Source organism: Micropterus salmoides, unplaced genomic scaffold, assembly GCF_014851395.1.
Source record: "Micropterus salmoides isolate LMB-PRFRI ecotype aquatic unplaced genomic scaffold, ASM1485139v1 Ms_hic_scaffold_20, whole genome shotgun sequence".
NCBI lineage: Eukaryota > Metazoa > Chordata > Actinopteri > Centrarchiformes > Centrarchidae > Micropterus > Micropterus salmoides.
In genome coordinates this window covers 18,585,547-18,603,097 of record NW_024041151.1, presented here as the reverse complement: position 1 = coordinate 18,603,097, position 17,551 = coordinate 18,585,547, and the positions used below count along the sequence as shown (strand labels likewise).

At 39.8% G+C, this 17,551-nt stretch overlaps 2 protein-coding genes across 2 annotated transcripts in view; both read right to left on the bottom strand.

Annotated features, from left to right (window-relative positions):
• LOC119914278 (rab GTPase-activating protein 1) overlaps positions 1–17,551 on the bottom strand; it is a 64,285-nt gene that overhangs the window by 28,855 nt on the left and 17,879 nt on the right. Inside the window, 1 exon segment of the mRNA XM_038733481.1 lies at positions 16,252–16,402. Coding sequence (XP_038589409.1) covers positions 16,252–16,402 — 151 coding nt within the window.
• LOC119914282 (probable G-protein coupled receptor 21) lies at positions 2,848–13,306 on the bottom strand. Its single transcript, XM_038733488.1, has one exon. The coding sequence runs from the start codon at positions 8,016–8,018 to the stop codon at positions 6,792–6,794; it is 1,227 nt and encodes a 408-aa protein (XP_038589416.1). The 5' UTR covers positions 8,019–13,306; the 3' UTR covers positions 2,848–6,791.

The following is a 17,551-nucleotide window of genomic DNA, read 5'->3' as shown; positions in this document are numbered from 1 at the left end:
CGTTATGTTTACGCTTGGTTGGTAACACAGACTCTGTACAGTTCTAATTTATTAGAGCTGAAACTATTAGTTGATTAACGGATGAGCCGATCAACAGAAAAATAATAGGCGACAATTTTGATAATCATTTTCTCTTTTCTGTCATTTATCAATCAAAAAATACTCTAAAGTGCAACAATTTCCCTGGTTGCAGCTTCTTTCATTAGAGGATTTGCTGCTTCTCTTTTACTTCAGAACAGTATCTTTGGGATTTGGACTTTCGGTATAACATAACAAGACCTTGGGGTGTACATTTACATTTCATAGACCAAATGATAAATCGTTTCATTGAATTATTAGCAGATTAATCAATAATAAAACTAATTGTAAGTTGCAGTCCTATAAATTACACTAATTTAACTTGACTTGACTAACACTGAATGATTTTACTTGAATATTCTGTTCCTGGCTGGTGACTTCGCTTTTTCCAAACAGACATGGAAGGGTTTCACCATAAAACACATCAGAAAAAATCAACAAAGTAGAAATTTAGCCACAAGCCCACTGAAAAGGTACACACAGGAACTCCAGAAATCTGTTCATCCACAGCAAAAGCCATTGGTATCAATGGGTTTTAAAGCACAGGGGTGGAGTTTCTGCGTCCAGTGTGAAGGGCCCATTACACTGGGCTACAGTCTCTCAGTGAATGATAAGGATCCATGTTTATACAAGCACCACTTAGCCATACTTATCTTAAGTGCTGAGAGCGCGTACAAAGACCTCTGACATAATGGCCAATTAGCTTCCTTTCTGTCTGTCTGTCTATTCAGTTAAAGTAAGGTTTGTAATGAGGGTAGCGTGAGAGAGGAGAAAAAACACATCCGATGTGTCGTTGAAGTGGATGGAAGTGTGGGAGCAAGTTCAAGCGCTATAGAAAGACAAAAAGAGAGGGAGGAGAAAGACAATGCTATTGATAGTGTATCTCTATGTAAATGTATAAAGGAGACAATGAAAGACAAGAGTGACAACATAAATAAATAATAGCTGTAAGTGACACTCACAATCACTTTCTTGCTGTGAGTTAAATGAGAATCTCAATATTACACTAATGTAAGTAAGAGCCAAGGGGCGGTTAGCCTAGCTTAGCATGAAGACTGGAAGCATCAAGCCTGGTTTTGTCCAACAAAACCTCTAAAGCTCATTATTTAACACTTTTAAAAATCTCATTTGCTTAATCCATACACGAAAAAAAGGGTATAAACATAAAGTTTTTAATTAAGCCTGATGTTGCCTTACACATAAAAGAATGAGTCCCAGTCTTTTCCTCACAGTGAGGAAAACAGCTTATTAGTTCGGGTAAGCCCAGGTATTGGTATCGGGACTGAAAAAGTCAGATCGGTGCATCCCTATTTTTAGATGTGCTGGTAGACAAATTGTGACAGAAACAGGCTGGCTGCTTCCCCCTGTTTCCAGCATTTATGCTAAGCTAGGCTAATCACACTAGCTCCATACTTAACACAGGGACATGAGAGTGGTATCAATCTTCTTAACTGACTCCCGACAAGGAAGTGAATAAGTGTATTTCCAAAAAATATCAAACTTTTTCTGTAATGGCTTTGCCAAAATACAGTTAAATGTGTTACTTCTAGTCAGGCTTCAGAATTTCAACAGTGTGTGTCTATCTAAATAAACATATTACATTAAACTACATATTTAGTATAAAACATGTTGTGTAAAATGTTTAAACAAAAATGCGGTTTCTGTTGAAGTATCCTAACACACTCTGTCTACTGTCAGTGACAAGGGACATCAAATAGCTGTATCTATATATCTATAAGCTGAATGGAAATCAAGGAATAAAACACATTTTTTGTGTGTCTAAATACAGGAATAAAGTACCGGAGTAGGGCTACCGTGGGAAGACTGACAAGCTAGCCCTCTATTGTTTATGTTCCTGATTTTCTCTGACTCAACACAATAGCAGACATGTCATTCTGTTATTCTTTCTCTGCTCCGTGCTGAGATACCATGAGAACATAAAGTGATATTTATCAGACTTGATACAAACCTTGCTCCCCAACCTAAACAACCCTGAGGGCTACACTTTGTAGTAACTGTAATGTTTTGAAATTAATTAGTAGAGCATTGGCAGATGTTTTCATAAAAAACACAGAAGTAGCCAACTGCAATTTTTACCCCCTTTTTTAATAAAGCAAATTCTACTCAGTCATACCCAGTGATTCTTTCAGTCTTTCCTTTACAATAATCTGTACCCAACAGAGCACATGCTCAAGCTACCTGTAGCGCTGTTTCGTCACCTTAGCATCATTAAATCTTAATCATCTGTCTCATGCCCTACTTTTTGTGCCGTTTGCGCACTGGTACTGCTTCGGCACATGGAGGGCAGGCAAAATATGTATCTGACCAGAACAGAGATGACAGACACAGGACGAAGAAATATAAATCACAAAGACAACACCACATACTGCACGCACTGCCAAAACTCAAATGGCCTGCCTTCTCTTATGGTATTATTTTCCAATTGAGTCCACTAACATTTCCCACTGTAGCTTTGCCAGCATGCAAATTCAACAGACCAACTGCTTGCACAAATATGGTACTGCTGTTTTGCAGTCCATTTACAGCATGTTAGCACTGCAAATTGTCAACTATTATCAACTATGCTATTTGATCTTGGCCAAGGCTTCCACCGCACTAAATATAACTGTGTAAAAGGTTCTGTATTTTCTTAGTAATATTTGTCATCACTTACACAGCATGTCAGTAGTGATAACTAATGAAAGACAGATATTAAAAATCCATGCAGCTGTTTGCAGCAAAGTAATTCAACGAGGAATTTTGAATACATTGAGATCACATTACATTTATTTGCTCAGTACAGATACACAACATGTACATCTTACAATACCATATAGGCTTGTCACCTACAAAGCATTATGTAATAAAAAAAGATCTTATTAGTCTCAGAGACTGACTTTCATGACAGCAAAATTAAACATGTTTGACCATTTCCATTATTGCAACATTCTCCATCTATAAAAACAGACATCTTACAAAAACCAAATTCAACACCCCTGACGTATGAAATATGACATGATGTAATTTGGTAACGGCATACATTTTTCAATATCCAATTCACAAATGCACCATCGTTCACTGTGAGCAATTTTCAGCATTCATTGTGGACAAAAACAGATGCAGAGCATCTTTTGGGACATTTCCTAACCAAGTTGTTACAGTGGTCAGTCTCATTTTAATGTGTAAATAAGAAGAAGAGCTGGGTCATGAGTCAGCCATTAAGTGGGGGTCTGGTATGGCCTATTTCAAGCCTTACGAAAACACAAAGAACAAAAGCTAAAACAGACTAAAAGACAGATAATAAAATACCACTGTGTGTGGGGTTTGTGTGTGTGTGTGTGTGTGTGTGTGTGTGTGTGTGTGTGTGTGTGTGTGTTAAAGTGCAATATAACAGTGAGGGTGGACTGCTTGTTCAGGGTACTGTACAATCTCTACTCTGAGATAAAATAGTCAACCAGTATTCTTTTGGTGTAAAATACTACTACTATACTACTTTTTTTTTCCTGAACTGACACAATAATATATTCAAGATACAAATCTGTGCATCAAATTGGACTTTATAGGTTATTTTAAATAATGCCCCAATTATAATTAAAAACTTCATGTGTTCAATTTATACACTTTTATTTACACTGAACCACATAAACAGTATGTGACTGACAAGGCTGCATTTAATCTACAAATGGTTTCCTAAATCAAACCCTAGTGACCATATTCAGTCTTGTTTTCTCTAATCCTATCCAACATGGCACTGTACCTCCATACAGCCACCACCAGAGTGTCGTTCCCCTTGAGAACATGAGAATTGTTTTCCCACAGGAAAAAGGGGAATGTGTGTGAACGCTAATGTGAGCATGTTTAGGCATATTTCCCATGACACTTAAAAGTCCTAAATCTTACACATTTCTGAGGAACTGTACCATTAACTGTTGTGGGAAATAATATACTTTTCTGGTGAGCTGGCAAAATAAATTAAAATCCATTTTCATAAAGACACTGTTTCAATCATTTCAATAGGTAAGCATGCTACTAAACCTACTTAGAATCCGCAACATTTTATCACCTCACGAGAGAAAAAACAGAGAGTAAGTAATTTCACAAAAATAAATTTCTGTAGTTTGACAACATTCAATACGCCATTTCTGAACAAAACAGGAAAGATTACAATATTTGGCAAAGTTTCACAGAGGACAGCTAAAATACTTAAAGACAACATGTGAATCCGTCTACCATTATTGTACAACCCACTCACATACACTCACAAAATACAGTATACTCAAGGAGAGTGATGTGCAGCTAATAAATCAATCAAAGGTGATAGCTCTGTTAGCACCCTTGCTAGAACACCGTCAACAGTCTAATTCAGCCAATGGTCACATCCTAACATGCCTGCACACACACTCATCCACACCTACACACACGCAAACAAATACATGCAACAACAACAAAAAAACAGTTTTGAGCCATGTTTTCGCTCCTATTTCCACTATTTTCAGCTTTACAGAAGACAGGAACAATAATTGGAAATCATTCATTTTTGACGAGTGGCTGATTTAATAGTCAAATCTTTTAATTACGTTATGCAACAAATGGGGTTCAGGTTATTTTTGTAATGAATGTGGAATCAAGGCTGGCTAATGTGCATTTTCATCTCTGCACATGCATTCAATTTCCAGTAAGTGCTTTTCCCTCTAAAAACAGTCGTGTGTCTATAAATTGAGCCCTCCCTAAACGTAAGAGGAAAATACTTTCCCAACAGTTCATTTTCATTTGTATATCAAGGCAACAGTATATCACTATAAACTGAGAACCAGTCATTAATGCACATAAGGCATCACTGAGCCGACACAGTGCAGTGGACCTAAACAAACTTTGTGCAAAACCCCCTCGCTTCTTACTAAATATTTAGAAAAAAATATATTTGCTGTTCTCTTTGGTAGATTAGATAAAAGGATATAAAGCTAGATTATCTGCACCTAAATGAATTAACACAATTCTCCATGGTTCAAAATAGATGATTTTTCACAACTTCTGAGTTTATGACGCAGTATTTACACTTCGATTCAATTCCGCTTATTATTGGTCTTGTTTAGTTTGTATTAAATATCAAGTTAAGAGTGAAAAGAACCCACGCAACTACACATGGGGACAAGATGACAGAAACAGACTACAACACATGCATGCACACAGACGCATATATACACACACATATGTAACTGCAATTCCCAGGGAGTTCAGGGGTCAGTCCCTCTTAATGGAGGTTGGCCTGCTGGGAGAGTGAATGGGCTATTTGTCTGTTCTGTTTACATGTGATCCTCCTGTGTCGATGTGTGTGTGTGTTTGTGTGTGTTCGTTTGTGTGTGTTCGTGTTTGTGTGCGTGCACAAGTCCTACTCCCGAAATGCAGTCACAATAATACTGCCAGAATACAGCATACAGCTAGGTTTGTAACAAGGTTATCATTTGCAAGAATGTGTAAATGTGTATTTTCCACTATCACGCATTCATGACTTCTCATTAAGACTATTCCTCTCAGCAAATTCCAAAGACAAGGGGTAAGGATCACAGTTAAAGGGTCATTCATCTAACTGCTTAACATTTTTACCGTTACGACCAAAAGCCTTAAAATAAATCCGCCCAATAATGTGTAAAAATACATCCTTTCTTGGTCTTGCTTTATATTGGACACAGTTATGAAAATGGTTTAGTTGTATAATCAAAACAACAAAACGTACAATGTAATGTTGTTGTAAAAAAACAAACAAAAAAATCACAATTACGTTTGCTTTTTGTCAGGTTAACAGTCGTACACCAAAGCTGGGTAACATCTCATACCATATATCAATGTGTGAACCCACGACTTAGTTAAATACATAACATTTTGTCTTGTACAACATCAATAAATAATTAAAAATTTTAAAGTTTATGAATAGATCTGGACGCTGACAAGCCATAATTTGTTCAGTCAATGCAAACAAACTATAAAATGACATGTGTACTGCACCTACATAATTTCTTTCTGACTGACAATCAGTCAATATCAAGAGACACAACAAATACACGACACACAAACACACTGTTGCATCACTTTCAGTATTCAAATACCGAGGGGGGGGTAGAGCGCGTAAAAACATATTCAGAAGAGCTTGCTATTGGCAGTTTACCACAGCACGACATTACTAAAACACAGCAGTCAGCTGTGCATTTAACTCATACTGTGATAATAATCGGGCAACAGAGGTCACATTGTTTCACATACTGCGCATACAGTTTTTCAGAACAAAGTTTTATTGTTTTGGCAAAATAACTTAAGGAATGGCTTCTTATAAAAGAAAACTAATAGATAAAAATGTTCAACCTCAAAAGAGTTCACGTCCAGAGATTATCAGACGCCTTTTTCTTCTCCTTTTTCAACCCCTTCCATTTATCACCCCAGTCCACACACAATGAGCTGGGTTTCTTTGACTGTTTTAGAACACCTTGCAGGGTTATTTAGGCCTTTCTCTCTCTTTGCCGGCTGTGGCGTGTGCAGAGAGGGCGCTTGTGTAACCTCCAAATGCAACAGAAGCAGCGGCTGCGGCAGATCAACGCCTCCTTCCATCTCTTTACAGCACATTTTAGCTTAAAAGAGGAGACCTCTTACAGCAATCATATGAGGCATCTTTTAAAAAGTTCCAACGCCAATGTGGGACAAGGGTTTCCTCTACGAGTGCCCTACACATGACATGTTGTGCCAATTCCAATTTGCCCGTGACCATATCCATACCCTGCACATCCTTTTTCAACAGAACCAACAAAAGCCTTTTTGGTGTTCCTAACCCCAAAGCCACCGCCACTGCGCTGTAAACAGAAGGAGCAGAGGCGTTTGAGACCTTTCCTGAAGGCAGAATTGGAGAGGCTGTAGATGAGACAGTTACAGAAGCTGTTGCTGATGGCCAGCCACGTGGTTAGGAATGAGGCTGCAGGATGGTGGTAGATCCCTCCGCTCTCCAACAGAAAGTAGAGAATGTAGGGCAACCATAGGATATAAAATACACTTGTAATGCGGAATAGTACCATAGCATATCGCTTGTCTGGGTATGTTGATGTGGGCTGCTGATGCTGGGGCTGGGATTTTTGTGGTTGGGACATGTGGGGCAACTGCCCTTGCTCTATTGCACTGTTGTCCTTGACCACAGATCCCACTGTCAATCCCGGGCCCTGCAGCTGTTGGGGTCTGTAACGTGCATGCCGCTCGCTGATCTCCCTGGTGTGCTGTCGGCAGATTTTGAAGATGTTGGCGTAGGTGAAGCAGACAGTGAGAGCAGCCGGGGCGTAGAGCATTGCAACAATAAAAGTTGTGAAAGCCGGACGAGTCCTCCACTCAACTGCGCACCACTCCACCACATCGCCGTGGTAACCAGGCTTCCCCCACCCGAGAAAAGATGGGAGAAACACCAGAGCAGAGTACAACCATATTAGAACGATGCAGCAGCGCACTCGGCAAGGTGTCACTAGGGACGCGTAAGTCAGAGGTTGTGTGATGGCAATGTAGCGGTCTACGCTCACACATGCCAACGATGCCATTGAAACTGATTTCAAAACGGATACCATGTAACCGAACACCTGGCAGGTGAGTTTAGGGTCGAGGCCCTGGAGGTGATGGAGGAGGGACAGGGAGGGGAACAGGCAGCTGACCCCCACCAGCAGATCAGCATACGCCATAGTCTGGATGAAAGCACTGGTGGTGTGCTGGCTGAGCAGGGGGGCACAGTGAAACACAAAAATCACCACCAGGTTGCCAGAAATAATGAGAACAGTGAGGAGAAGTATGATAGAGACTTCAAGGAGGCAGGTGGAGAAAATTTGGGAATAGCCTATCTCAAGCAGGCAGAAGGGAGTAGATAAGTTTGTGGGGTCAGCAGAGCTTTGGTTCAGTGGATCCAGGGAGGAATTCATCATCTTGGGCAGGAATACGTGTCTGAGGGGCCCTTCAAGGGTACGATGAACCAAAGAACCCACTATTTTGTCAGGTAGCTGGCTAGTTCTGAAAGCAGCTGTATGGTTTCAGTCCAAACAAAAATCCCCATGCTGCGATTCCATGATGAGACTGTTGCCATCTGCCATTTCAAATACAGGAGGGATAGAAAAGACAGAACAGTGAGCAAGCCCCCCCTGGGTTTGTCCTCAGTGTAGGCAGTTGTGGTTTTATGAAAAGATACAAAACCACCAGGGTAAAAACAGAATTACGCACGAAAAGGAACCTGTGTATTCCTTTTCTTCTTCTTTTTTTCCCAGTAAAGCAAAGTTCCACGCTGAAGGCACAAAAAGGAAAAAATAAAAAGATGTGTGACTTTGTTTAAAGGAATTCCAGCCCAATCTATGCTTGAAATACCTCCGCTCCCTATAAAGTCAGAGATGCCTTCAACATCTGCTGTAGCTGCAGAAAGCAGACTGAAGCTCTCTCTTATCTGTCTTTAGTCCACAGAGTCACAACACGGCTTCCAGTGAAAAGACATCATTGTGTAATGAGGGAAGGAGACATTAAGCGCTTATTTGTCCTTTTTGTTCTGTCCTCCTGCTTCTCTTTCCAGTTTCTTCTTCTTTGTCCTTGTTTCTTGCCTCTCCTTCGGCCCGTTTCACCACTCTTCCATGTCCTCTTGCTCAGTTTCTGTCTGGTCCTTCGCAGTAAGATCACAGCAGGCTGCCGTGAGCTTAGAGGATGAAGGCAGTGTGCGGGGTGAATGATATTCAAAAACACACAAATACAAACACACCTCAGCTGATATTTCAATCCAGAGGAGCAGCAACTGTGTTGGAGTAGAAATGAGGTAGGCAGGCATACCGATGCTGGGAGAACCCCCCTTGTTCATGTATCCTCCTTTGCTGTCTCTCTCCCTCTTTCTCTCTGCCTCTCTCTCTACAGAAACAGTGGCTCTGAGGCCCCTCCCCTTCCCTGGCTCCAACCAATGATCCATCGCAAGGGCACGAGGCTGCCTCCTTCCCCGCCCTCACATCCCTCCTCATTTTCTTTTTTTTTGCTGGTGTTTCTCATAGTCACCCCAGGATTCAAATATACTGTTAAACATACTCAATCACACTGTTAAAATTAGTAACAATCAGTTCTAAGACAGCTCCTGTAAAACTGACTTACGACTGTAACCATCTCAGTAGCCTCTCATCTCATTCCCAAGGGATAGGACATTTTGAGCTGTAAGAATGCGGACATTGTCTTTTCTACAGTGCAGAAAGTTATTGTATTTGTTTCTAGCGAAATAATAACTGCTTGCCTGGGTACAGTTTACAGGAAACATTCCTATTACTTATCTGATTGTAAACCAAGGACATACAGTACAGGACAAAAGGTCCCCCTATAGCTGCGTGCATCCTAGTATGTTGAAACTACTAAACATACAGTATGTGCGGTATGGTTTAATCAGCTTTTATGTGTGTGGAATTATCTGTTCCTATAAATAAAAAGCACAGAAACAGGGCAGAACTTTGTTGGACGGTGTTAAATGCGCAGTTATTAACAGATGTTTTACATGTTCTCTACTTGTGTGTTTATTAAGGAAGCCTTAACCACATTTTCACTGGCTCTCTGGGTTGTTTTCATACTGGCACTCTACCGTACACTGAATAAAATATAGATTTTTACTAAGTTAGTTATTTTCACATTTGTAATCTACTAATACCAAACTGCAGCAACATAAAAGTTAAAGAAACTGAGAGAAAGATTTCAACACATCAAAGCACAGCACAAATAATTTCATTTGGGCTCACAGCTGTGTGTAATTAGCAACCGATTCACTAACACAGCAAGTAATTATGTAATTAGCAACTGGGTCTGCCTTCTAGGCGCAATTCATGGTGAAAGTTCGGCCGAGTTCAGATAACATAAAAATGTAATGATGCTAAAATTAACATTTGGCGACTAAAATGTACAATGTGTAAGAATTGAGACTACTCTGCACCTGTCATATTCATATGAACCTGGGTCGCTCACACCAAAGGCATAGTCTTATCCATTGCACCATCGCCACCCCAAATAACTGGATACCTGAGGCATTTGTGCTAAAACTTGTGGAGGACGGCATCAATCACATGACATCATGTGGAAACGTCAAGATCAAAAACATTACGGAAACCCCTCCCGGACTTTTCCAGTCACAGCAGGAAAGTCACGGGGACAACGTTAACAATAATAATACCATTATATATAATACTAACAACAATTCCACCAACATGAATACATTATTTAAATAACAGCACAATAAGAAATGCTCACAAACACTTTTTAGTGCTGTGTAAACCTTGTATAACTTATGTAATGTATAATTACACAAATTGTCCCCATTCCCCTAGGGTATTTTCCGATATAAAAGTGTTTTTTATTGTTGTTGTTTTCTTTCCAAATGTGTGTGCATATGTCTGTCTCTCTATAACTCTACAGTACTAAGTGGCAACTATTTCATTTCTCATAAAAATATTCTTGTCCAATGTACTATCTGTAAGCACAGTACAAGCTAGATCCAAACGTTTTCAGACTGCATTTATACTTTTCATGTTGTACAATGTTTGCATTGGAACACTATCTTTGTCCATGTATTTGTGTATGTGTGTACATGTCCTTCTGTCCATTTGGCTAGAGAGTCAAGCTTTCACCTAAAATCAAAATCACGATTCATTTTACATTTCACCTAATTACAATTATTGAACGATTATTTTGTTGTTGGTATTTTTGCCCTCATATTTCACTGACAAGGTTTGTACTGTAAATATGCTACAGTAATGCTGGGTTTATTTATTCACAGATTTCACAAATCCATCAATCTAAATGTTAATTAATAAGTTAATGTTGTCGTGCATATTAAAGAGACATGGTTCTCATATATTTCTGCAAATCGCCGCTGCTGAATTATGACTGCTCCTACTAAACTTTAACTCAATTATTTAATATCAATGCGGAACAAATGATTTTCACCTGCCCACTTTGTGAGCTTTGCTAACTTCCTTTCGTCATTCATCAAAGGACATCTACGAGACAGGTGCTGTTGTAAGAGCAGCAGAGTTAGGTCTTTTAACTGAAGTGTAATATGTGTGCATAGCAAGTGAGTGGATGAGCAAGTGGATGAGTGAATGTGAGAGCGAGTGGCAGAAAGTGACGCTGAAAGCACGTGAGTAATCAGTTGTTAGTCTGGCAGCAAATGTACAGTGTAGGTCAAAGTGACCTTTTCAATTAATTGTCCAGCCCTACCTGAGAGCCTTTAACAGATATGCACCTGCTCCTGATTTTGCATGCATCAGCAGATGCTGCGCTTCCACTTAGCATGAGAGTTGCTTTGTCACAGTCAGCTATACCCAGGTAGCATGACCTCGCAAAACATTTTTTAATCTTCCTCATGGCAACATTAAGAGCCAGTTTTTTTCTACTGCTAAGCTCTAAAGAACTGGTTAGGACTCAACTGAACACTTTTTATACTATTTCTTAAATAGGTTAGCCCCAGCAAGTCCCCTTCAGCCCTTCTGCAAAGCGCCTGAACCTGTGCTAGAGTTATTTTTAGATTATATGATGTGATGATTACATTTAATTACTCAGAATCCTGTCCTAAAATTAGAAACATCAGTGTGTAGCGCTGCATGCTCTACATTTTCATCCTAATGACTTTCTGAAGACTGCAGAGTTTGTCTCGTGCAGGGCAATTTGGTGTAGCGTGATGGAGACCCAAACATACCCACATAGCCACACACACACACACACAGCCTGCACCTTTCTCCACCGCAATCCAGACACACTCCCATGCATTCACGCACCTCCTCTGCCCACCACACGAGGAGCTAAAAATAGATGACAGTACGACAAAAAGGGTTGGAGGAGGAAGGAGAGGAAATTGAGGAAGGGATGAGGAAGGGAGTCAAAGGAAACACAGAGCTCATCAAAGATGAGACTGTAGGAGGAAGAGATGGAGGAGAGAAAGAAACACACTATAGCAAGGACAAAAACAGCAACAAGAAAATGGAGGTTTGAGAAAGAGGTAGAAGGAAGCATAATGTACTGTCACCCAGTTGCCAACCTGAGCATGACTAAGTCCTGGTATCTGCCTAACGAATGCCCCCTCATCGCTTGTCAACCTCTGAAGGCCAGGCATCCAGTAGCTGACACGCACCTGGCAACAACACAATGGTCCTAAACTTGTGTAGAGCATATCTGATTTTAAGGGAAAGAAACAAGCTGATAATTACAATAATTAATGATAAAGAGCTTAATACTGCTGATATTCTCTCATGTCTAATCATATTATTGGTTAAATAGTTAACTAACTGCTCTTTACTGACATTGCTGTTGTTACTGTGGTGATGGAATACAATGAATGCTTAATATCAAGTGGCAATTCATGTTTTTTTATTTTTGCTTAAAAACATGTATAATCATCAAAAAATGGAATAGATTTTCTGTTGACACGCTAAGCTACTCACTATTTAAAGAATATGATACTTTACCTTGCAACTGTCACATTGGCTGACATCCATCTGATTATAATTAACACCCACCATCCACCACCACCCAGCTGCAGGCTCATAATCCTGATAATTATGCTCTGTTTTCATATAAATATAAAAATAAGCAGTCACACTGTGCCAACTTTTATATCAGCGTTATATAACAAAAACATAAAAAGAACTGGTCAGCTGAGTTTATTTATTAATCAGAGGAATGCATGGTAGGAATGGAAAATGGACAGCTAATATTGTCATTGTCATTTATATGAGAGAATGAATGAGGTTTGTCTCTACGATGAACCTAATGCTAGTACAGTAATACCAAGTTTAGGCAAGGGTGGTGAGAACATAGTCACAGACAAACAAACACATTACTGTAGAAAGTTACTTCCTTCTGTCGTCTGTCTGCCAGAACCTTCTGGCATTCACTGCATATTTTTTAATGTGGGAAACTGGCTTCAAAGTAAAATATTTCACTGTCTGCCCAGCAGAGGTTAGAACAGCAATGTACAAATAAACCTACAGACATTGTGACAAAACACAAATGAGCAGGCAGTTAGAGAGAGGCAGGAAGACACACAAGTAGACAGGAATACAAACAGGTCTAGGTAGAGTCAGAGTCACGTGTACACAAACACAAATGATTATAAAGACAGACACAAGGTGGGCAGACAGGTCATTTTGTGGGTCAGACAGAGACAGGCAGGCAGACAGATCGTTATGTTGTTTTTGCTCTCCGAAGAAGCTGGTGCGTGTGTGTGTGTGTGTGTGTGTGTGTGTGTGTGTGTGTGTGTGTGTGTGCTCTTATACACACCTTAGGAGACAGTTCTAAAAATGATAACACTCTGTACTGTATTCCCTCACTCTAACACCCTCATGCAGTAAATGGAGGTTGAATATCATCTTTAAATCATGCAGTAACATAATTCATTATACAACACCACCATTAAGGGTCATGCAACTGTACAGGTGTACCTAATAAGCTGGTAATTCAGTGTATGTTGTTTGTTTATATTATCAACAGTTTACTCCTCTTACGGAGAGTAACAGTGAATATGCCCAAACTGTGCATGACCACATAGTTTAGCACAATGGTGCCCAATCACAAGGCCTCTTTACATTTGGTACTAGGCCATGAGAAGAATTATAATGACATATTTTTATGTTGTTACTACCTTCCAGCGTAGAGCAATCTGTCTATATTACTTTCCTCATCACTCCATCATACCCACGACAAGATGACTGAATAAAGTAGGTAAGTAATCAGTTAATCATCACCCACGTAGCTATTTAATCTGCTTGTGCTGTGCTCCTCTTACTGTTGCAACTAGCTAACTCTCAAGCTTTCTGAAACTCTCAATATTGATGTGTCCTCTGCTGTATTTCGTAACATCCTCCTGATTAAAATCAGCTGGCCCTGGACCAGTATGCTGCTGAGACCAATTATTTGTTTGACAAATTTAATAACTCAGTGACTGAGAGTATGGGGCTAATGCAAAATGTGGGCCATGGCTACAACAGCCGAATTTATCAGTTACTATGCGATTGTTAATTAGTTAGCATTCAAAGTTGGACTGGTTCTTCCAGTACTTGGCAGCAGGGATCTTTATTTTGAGGACTTCATTAGGGCTCAATAATGAATGAATCGGTTAAATGGCTAAGGCCTAGTCCTGTTTCCACTTCAATCAATGCCCTGCATTCAGATATATGGTATGAACACAGACAGGATTAGTGCACAAAAGAGCGCACTAGTTAGGACACTATATGTATACAGTGCAATACAGCACAAAGATATGCACACAGTCACAGGCTGAATACAGAAAGCACAGAAAACAAATTACGAGCTGGCATATGAGTATAGCACATTGTGTACACAATGTATACATTTTACAACAGGAGCTAAAAAGGATAATAAGGAATCAGTACATGAGAAGATGAGCGTTAATTAGTACCAGTAACAATACAAACATGTGCAAGAAAATTCTTTCTTAATTAAAACATATAATGTGCCAAGTACTGTTATGCAATACATGTCAATACTCTTTTCAACATTTTGCATTCACATTGTTTTTCACATCTTATTTCTAGTGTGGGAAAAAATCAATGTAACTTACTCTATGCATTCCTCATTCCTCATCATATTTATAGTCATTCTGCTCTTTAACTGTTCTTGGCTACCTTGCCCAGTCTTGCTCTACAGAGACTAAATAAAAAAACGCAAATCATCTGTCAGTATCAGATTAGTTGCACGTGTTCTCCACACTTTTCTCTGTGTGTTTTTTGGCTGACGTACAAACCTGGAATGCTTTGGTGCTTCTGCAATAAATTCCTTTCCAACTTTCTGTCTAAAGGCGGTCAATTCAGAAGCATTGTGATCCGCTGCTATTGTTGGCAGAGTGAAAGTTATTTATTTGGTGTAAACCTTCTATCTGAGTGTATCCTTTTTTTTAAACTTGGAAGTATCCAAAGTTGCAATCATCACATGCCAGATATGTAAGGCAAAATAAAAGAAAAGCACAAAGGCAAAAATGGCAAAAGAGAAAGGGAGGGAGGAGAGAAGAAGAGAATTCTGGTCAGGGAGGGTGAAGAAAATGAGAGTGGGAGCAGAGAAGGGAGGAAAGGGCAAGACCAACATCTTGTCACCACCTGGGACCCAGTTTGCTGCCCGGGGATGTTGCCTTTACATAAGAACAGTGGACAGAGCTGCGGCCAGAAAAAAAAAGGACATAGACTAACACACTGTTCTCAGCATACAGGGGGAGCTAACCATCTACAGCAGGGTTAAGTCACCTCTGGTGCTTACACACATGGTCAAACAGACAAACATTCACACTCTCTGACACAGGTCTGCAGAAAAGGGCACATAGGAAGAGGCACTAGCAAATGACAAAACTAATGTTAAAAATACCCCCCTTGAAATTATCATTATCGAAATAATAATAATTAAGTTCCAGGCTCAATTCGCAAACTGGATTGAATACTCCACACATGATATTACTTGTCTCTTACTCTTGTTACATTTTTCTTGACTTTTGCAGCTAAAAGAAACACAGCTAATCTCATAAAATATGATTGCCTACATTTAATGTTCAAAAACAGGAAGTTACATAGATTATTAGTTCCTTTGTTTATAAGATGGCAAAAAAGTTCCGGATTATTAGCTTTAACAGAACCATTAACACATGACAAATGGCTTCTTGAATAAAATGTATAAACCTTTTACTTGGATGACACCAAAAGTAATCAGCTGGCACGCACTGCAGGGCAGCAGCAGTGGTTACCATCACATGTTTGAAGCACATGAGAGAAGAACTTATCTGTGCCATCAATGGCCCCAGAGGTGTACTTTCAAAGAAGTAAATCTTAACCAAACTGTTGCCAAGGACAATAACAGTAACACATGCTCAGGCCAGCACAAACCAAAAAAAAAACAGAAATTACATCGGTTTGAATTAAATGTGTTTCAGTTAAAGAGATCAAAAGTGTAAAAACAATCAGTTAAAACGGCTACAAAGATTAAGAAATCATCAAAGGTGATGGACAGCTGGCTGATGCATCCTAAAATTAGGGGAGCTTTTGTATGTATCATCTTGTGGAAGGACAGCTTTCCAATTCACCACCAACATTAGGGGATCATGGGAATTTAGTGTGTCCTGATGATTTTAACAAAGACAATCCTTTTGTGTGCTCTTACCTTTGTCATAAGCGTGCGGTACTCTTCTACCTGGTGGTCATTGTTATGGCAGCCTGCCAGGAGCTGCCACACCTCCCCACGGAGAGCCTCAGGAATGCCACTCCGCACCAAAGCTGGCAGCTGTCTGGGACGCACTGATAAATTCATATGCCTGAGAGAAGGGAGGCGAGGAAGGATCAACCATGGTAGTTGACATACTAATTGTGACATTATTTAGTGCTGCTTATTCAAACAATTGTAAAAGTATGGCACGCTCATAACGCCCTCATTATGCAATTAGTGCATCTGCAATATTTCCTCTGCTGGGCTAAGATCCTGACAATGAGTGCGAGTTTTATCACCAACCACCACAGGATTTCCTGTACATGTATAGCAGTCTTTCAAAGGTGCCAGTCCAACTTCCAACAAGGGATACATTCAAAGTCAGAATGTTTCAGAATGTAAAATATGTGCTGTTCTTGCACAGAAAATGTGTACCACTCTTTACCTCTCTACTTTTTTCTCTCACATTTCTACATTAGTTTTGCTTTATTTTACCCTGGCACTATTTTTAGCATGATTGGAAAACAATAGACAATAGCAGCAACAATACAAGAGGCAAATTTTAATGCATTCTTTCCTTCCTAATATTCACATTTTAAATGTTGAAGCTGTTGGGGAAGCACTCCATGTCAGAGAGTGATTTACACAGTACGCAGTGTGAAATGAACTCAGGCATCTGCCGGCCCACTAGCAAGTAACAAAGACAGAATTAGAGATGGAGAGAGAAGGTAAACTTGGAGGCACAGCTGTATCTACCTACCAACTGTCGCCTGACTGAAGTTGACAGAAAATCCCTGATGATTCTCACCCCCCCACCCCCCCTTCTTAATTTATCCCTCTCTCTATTTTCAGAGATTCTTTGGTTTATTTGTTCCGAGCATCAGGTTATGCAATAAGTGGCATTTTCTGTTGAGACCAAGAAGGGAAACAAAAGTATACTGTGTACGTGTGTGTGTGTGTGTTGTGTGCATGCTGTGTGCGTGCATGTGACGTAAGTAATGCCAGGCCTGGTCCTTAGGGGCATAAGATTTAAAGGGCTTTCTGTGATTGGCCTTTCTGTGCTCCCTGAGCACTACATCCCACAATGGCACAACACACACAAAAAATGACCAATCATTTGCACAAAGCCTGGCATTATGACAGGCTAGTCTTATGATTACTCTCTTCAAGAATTATCTTTACAGAGGGACATAAATACCTCCAAAACATTCAGTTTTCCAATGGTCAACATTTTTGGTATTGTAAAAAGGACATTATA

Excerpts from the sequence above, each read along its gene's own strand:
- LOC119914282 (XM_038733488.1), bottom strand. The coding sequence starts at position 8,018 with ATGATGAATTCCTCCCTGGATCCACTGAACCAAAGCTCTGCTGACCCC.